The sequence below is a fragment of the Nerophis ophidion genome, linkage group LG05 (assembly GCF_033978795.1).
Source record: "Nerophis ophidion isolate RoL-2023_Sa linkage group LG05, RoL_Noph_v1.0, whole genome shotgun sequence".
Classification (NCBI taxonomy): domain Eukaryota; kingdom Metazoa; phylum Chordata; class Actinopteri; order Syngnathiformes; family Syngnathidae; genus Nerophis; species Nerophis ophidion.
Window position 1 is genome coordinate 6,805,822 of NC_084615.1, and position 6,000 is coordinate 6,811,821.

Consider the following 6,000-nt stretch of genomic DNA (forward strand, 5'->3'; position numbering starts at 1 on the left):
GCTTGTTTCCTGGCTCCCTCCTCTTCCCCTCCCTCGACTACAATGCCCTTGCCTCTTTGTATTACAGCCCTAATGTTCCGAGCACAAATTGGCAGGTGCATACATAAACACTATTTTGGAGGTGATGATGACTTTCTGTAACACTGATGAATCTTATTTTAATGTCTCCTCCTTGTTCTCCACTGCCCTTATCTGTCTCACCGGCGTCACTTTCTCTTTTAGATTGGACCCGAAGACCTCTCCGAGAACAGTTTCTGGACCTCGGCCGAAGAGGACAAATTTGAAAACAATGAGCTCTTTGCCAAACTCACCTTGGCGTTCTCCTCGCAGACTAAGAGTGAGTGTCAGGCTACCTTACATGTACCGTGTTTTCCGGACCTTTGGGCGCACTGCCGATGAGTGGGTCGAGTCAGGTCTATTTTCAAACAAAAGGCGCACCGGATTATAAAGTACATTAAAAGGGTCATATTTAGATTTTTTTCTTAATGTAAAATGCTTCCTTGTGGTCTACATAATATGTAATGGTAGTTGTTCGGTCAAAATGTTGTATAGATGATGTTCTACACATCATCTTCAAGTCGCTTTCTGACAGTTTCTTCAGGATTCTTATTTTATTATTTACGTGGCTCACCTTCGAGATTTGTTTCTCCCCTTCATCTTTGTTGTTGCGGTGTAGCGTGCAAGGACAGTAGTGGAAAAAGAGTCAAAAGATGGCGCTAACTGTTTTAATGACATTCACACTTCAATCAATAACGGAGCAGCATCTCCTTATCCGTGGCTCAACAGTGCAACAACGACCGTAACTCTCTAATAACTAAAGTTTCTTGGGTGAATAATGGAAACTGTACATCTGTCAGTAAACTGGCCATGAAAGCGCTATATTTTAGCGCTTTCATGGCCAGTTTACTGACAGATGTACAGTCGTGGTCAAAAGTTTACATACACTTGCAAAGAACATAATGTCATGGCTGTCTTGAGTTTCCAATCATTTCTACAAGTCTTATTTTTTTGTGATCGATTGATTGGAGCACGTACTTGTTGGTCACAAAAAACATTCATGAAGTTTGGTGGTTTCTAAAAAAAAAAAAAAAAACGCAAATGCATTGGGACAGATTCCGATGTTTTTAGATTAGATTAGATTAGATAGTACTTTTTTTTATTCCGTCAGGAGAGTTCCTTCAGGAAAATTAAAATTTTCAGCACAATCCCATTCAAGATCAGACAAACATTACAGGGAGACAGAACAGGATCGCTGACGGGTCTGCCGGCTTCCAGCGCCCCTTACAAAAAAGATGAGATACAGGTAAACAAGGGAGGGGGGAATAGAGAAAAAAATAGAAGATTAAAATAAAAATCGGTCTTAGCCTGGGCCCTAGAGAGGGGGTGCAGACTGAGGCCAAGGGAAAAAACAACATCTCATAGCCATAGTACACATCCCTAGTATACCTTTAAACACATTTACTAGGATAATTCTGGGAAATCCCTTATCTTTATATTGTGTTGCTAGTGTTTTAGTGAGTTTAATATTACCTGGTAGTCGGAAGGGTGTCTCCACGGGTGTGTTGACGCGCAGTGTCTCAGGGGAGTCGACGGCAGCTATGGACGACACAAGCTCAGCTGATCTCCGGTTAGAAGCTACTTTTTAACCACAATTTTCTCACCGAAACCTGCTGGTTTGCATTTGGTCTGGATCCATAGTAAGTTTTCACCTCCAGGAATTTTAAACAAGGAATCACCGTGTGTTTGTGTGGCTAAACGCCAAAGGCTAAAACTTCCCAACTCCATCTTTCTACTGTGACTTCTCCAATATTAATTGAACAAATTGCAAAAGATTCGGCAACACAGATCTCCAAAATACTGTGTAATTATGCCGTTAAAGCAGACGACATTTAGCTGTGTGTGTGTGTAGCCTCATACTTCTTAAAAACGCGTGACGTCTTGCGTACACGTCATCATTACACAACGTTTTCAAGACGAAACTCCCGGGAAATTTAAAATTGTAATTTAGTAAACTAAAAAGGCCTTATTGGCATGTGTTGCAATGTTAATATTTCATCATTGATATATAAACTATCAGACTGCGTGGTGGGTAGTAGTGGCTTTCAGTAGGCCATTTCAGTCTACAACATGTGTCGCTTATGTGTGACTGCCATCTACTGGTCACACTTATCATTTCACCATTCACCAAATAAAATAGCTTAGTTTATCACAACCAAAATTATTCCCTACATTAGGTGTAGTGGGTTTTGAGAAAATGAAATACTTTTAATAGAATAAAATAGAAAGTACTTTCTTGATCCCTGGGGGAAATTCAGCAAGTGCGCCTTATAGTCCGAAAAATACGGTACTTGCTGTCATCATTAATGTGCCGTCATCTAAGGAAATGTTTTCTTTTCCCTCTGCTTTTCTTTTCAACTGCATTGTCCTCTCTCTGATCCATGTACCCATTTGAAATGTCTATCCTGCGCCGCTTCCATCAGCTACCAAAGGTAAGAATAGCCTGTACCAGAGGTTCATTTCATTTGTGCTCAGAGGACACACCACACATTTACATTCCTCCCGGACACCATGTCAAAATATGATCCCCATATTAGTCCAGGTATGAGTCAGCCACACTTTGCTGCCGATGGGATCATCCTCTCAATGACTGGTGCAGACTGCTGGATCAGATAAATTTGCACTTTGGGGGACAAAAGGGGAATGGTGGCGGAAGGTGGAAGGAGCGATAAGGAGAAGGTCGCCGATGCCCTTCCGCATGCCACCTGCTGTCCTGGCACAAAGTGCTGACACAGGGCTCCTCTCCGCTCGCACGAACACACCTGTCCAATCCCATCACCTTGTCCCAGTGTCACCTAGCCTTCTGCTCCAACTCCTCCATATTCATATCACAATGACAACACGGCCAACTCAGTGTGTATGTGTGTGTGTGTCTCCATCTGACCTTCATATTCAGACACACACTCCCGCAAACGTGTCATGAATAAACAAATGAGCACCTGCACAAATGCCAGATTGTGCCTGTTGATGTCAGTTAAAATGTCACCGTTGGCAGCTGCCCCATCTATACTCACCTGCATGGCGAGTTGTAACGTTCCCCCGTCACGCCTTAATTTGACAACCTCCCTTCTCCCTCTCCTATTCCCATGACCCATATACCGCCACTTTCATTTTTTATAGGCCAAGACAGCCGCCCATTCCAGATGATGTCTAATAACCTTTTCTGAGAGCCGACTATAAAGGCACTGTGGCCTTTTCATAGGCTCACACCTGTCCGTTCGCCTGCCTGTGAGGATGTAATTTATTATTGGCTGTGCGGGTGTACGTGGTTGGCATCCGTAGTCCACGTCCGTCGGGTCGGAAATCTTGGACGTCTTCTTTTATGTGCGGATGAGACCTTGTTGGGACCAAATAACTGTAAATATCTCTGATGGGAAATAACCATCCATCCGTCCACCCGTCCTCATCAGGGCCGTAGAGTTTGTACACGCAGCAGTCAGTGCTCAGACTGCATTCACTTTGCTTTGTATAGAGGAAGCATATAGCCCTATGTATGTCATATAATGCCTTATTTGTGTGCTGGTGAGAGAGCGAGGGATAACTTAGCAAGACATAAACAAGGTATTGTATTTGGTTCTGCTTGTTGCTTTCTAAGGATGAAAGCCTCATTGAAGTGTTTTCCCTGTGCTTTCAGTGCAAATGTGATTCACCTTCAATATTTGTATACATGCTTATGTGGCCGTGACAATGCATCCATGCATCTTATAAGCACAGGGCTCTTACATACAGCATATGCGGAGTGACCCTTCACCCCCTGCCTAGGCTACTCGTACTTAAAAGTACCTCTCAAGGCCTCATGCATTCATCTGGGCCTCCCCACCTTTCTCCTTATCCCTCACCTTCGGGAGGCCCGCTGTATTCCGCCTATCCTTGTTGTGCCCTTTCTCCTGCTCCCTTGTCTCCCTTTCCTCATTAGACGGCAAAGTCAGCCAGACACTACACCGAGCCATCACCCACCCCTCCTGACCCTTCGTTCTTTCCATCAACTGCCATGCAGCGCACACGCCCACACGAAAATGCATTGTAGGGGAATACAGTGCAGGGTTATGGCTTATGATTTGTGCACTTTGTGGAAGGGTAGCAATGAGATGGTGGCAGTCGCGTCTATTGGCTGGAGAACAAATGGAGTGCCTGATTTGCTCTTTTCGTGCTCAACACATCTTCAATTAACAAGAAATGTTATGTTGTCCTCTGCTGGAAAAATGGAAGACACATACTGTATACCAAATATACAGTACACGCCAGAAGTTTACACACACCTTCTCATTCAATGTGTTTTCTTTATTTTCTTGACTATTTACATTGTCGATCAGTGGTTCTCAAATGGGGTTACGCGTCCCCCTGGGGGTACTTGCAGGTATGCCAAGGGGTACGTGAGATTTTTTTTAAATATTCTAAAAATAGCAACAATTCAAAAATCCTTTATAAAAATATTTATTGAGTAATACTTCAACAAAAAATGAATGTAAGTTCATAAACTGAAAAGAAATGCAACAATGCAATATTCAGTGTTGACAGCTAGATTTTTTGTGGACATGATCCATAAATATTGATGTTTTTGTGAAGAAATGTTTAGAATGAAGTTGATGAATCCAGATGGATCTCTCTTACAATCCCCAAAAACGGCACTTTAAGTTGATGATTACGTCCATGTGTAGAAATCTTTATTTATAATTGAATCATGTTTATTTTTCAACAGGTTTTAGGTTATTTTTATATCTTTTTTTTCCCAAATAGTTCAAGAAAAACCACTACAAATTAGCAATATTTTGCACTGTTATACAATTCAGTGTTTCCCACAGGTTATCTATTTGTGGCGGTGTGGTCGAGTGGGGGGGGTGTGGGGGATCACAGGCAGCGGCGGCGATGACCAAGAAGAACGCGGAGTTAGAATGTAATTACAACACTTTATGTACATATTTATATAATATTTACATATTTATATAATATGTAACTACAAGCTCCATTCACAAACAGAGTCCCATTGCTTTTATGAGCGGTCGAGCGTGTCAAAACCCAAAAAAAAAAAATGTTTTTTTATTTGTGGTGGCCGTAATTCTTTCGTGGCGGGCCGCCACAAATAAATGAATGTGTTGGAAACCCTGCAATTTAATAAATCAGAAACTGATGACATAGTGCTGTATTTTACTTCTTTATCTCTTTTTTTTCAACCAAAAATGCTTTGCTCTGATTAGGGGGTACTTGAATTAAAAAAAATGTTCACAGGGGGTACATCACTGAAAAAAGGTTGAGAACCACTGTTGTAGATTGTCACATCAAAACTATGAATGAACACATGTGGAGTTATCCATCCATCCATTCATCTTCTTCCACCTATCCGAGGTCTGGTCGCGGGGGCAGCAGCCTAAGCACGGAAGCCCATACTTCCCTTTCCCCAGCCACTTCGTCCAGCTCTTCCCGGGGGATCCCGAGGCGTTCCCAGGCCAGCCGGGAGACATAGTCTTCCCAACATGTCCTGGGTCTTTCCCGTGGCCTCCAACTGGTCGGATGTGCCGTAAGCACCTCCCTTGAGAGGCATTTGGGTAGCATCCAAAGCAGATGCTTGAACCACCTTATCTGGCTCCTCTCCATGGAGGCGCAGCGGCTTTACTTTGAGCTTCTCACCCTATCTCTAAGGGAGAGCCCCGCCACCCGGCGGAGAAAACTCATTTCAGCTGCTTGTACCCGTGATCTTGTCCTTCGGGTCATAACCCAAAGCTCGTGACCATAAGTGAGGATGGGAACATAGGTTGACCGGTAGGTAAATTGAGAGCTTTGCCTTCCGGCTCAGCTCCTTCTTCACCACAACGCATCAATACATCGTCTGCATTACTGAAGACGTCGCACCGATCCGCCTGTCGACCTCACCATCCACTCTTCCCTCACCTGTGAATAAGACTCCGAGGTACTTGAACTCCTCCACTTGGGGCAGGGTCTCGTACC

The 6,000-nt window shown here is 43.5% G+C and overlaps 1 protein-coding gene across 5 annotated transcripts in view; it reads left to right on the top strand.

The window, feature by feature from the left end:
- The window catches only part of LOC133552555 (protein diaphanous homolog 1), an 85,345-nt gene extending 82,340 nt beyond the window's left edge, over nucleotides 1–3,005 (top strand). For 4 of the 5 annotated variants that reach the window (XM_061899798.1, XM_061899801.1, XM_061899797.1 and 1 more), the window contains 2 exons: nucleotides 223–337; nucleotides 2,481–3,005. In XM_061899798.1, coding sequence (XP_061755782.1) covers nucleotides 223–337; nucleotides 2,481–2,605 — 240 coding nt within the window. In that variant the 3' untranslated portion in view covers nucleotides 2,606–3,005. The remainder of the gene's footprint in view (nucleotides 1–222; nucleotides 338–2,480) is intronic. The other variant, XM_061899800.1, reaches the window with a different exon arrangement.
- The last annotated feature ends 2,995 nt before the right edge of the window (nucleotides 3,006–6,000 follow it).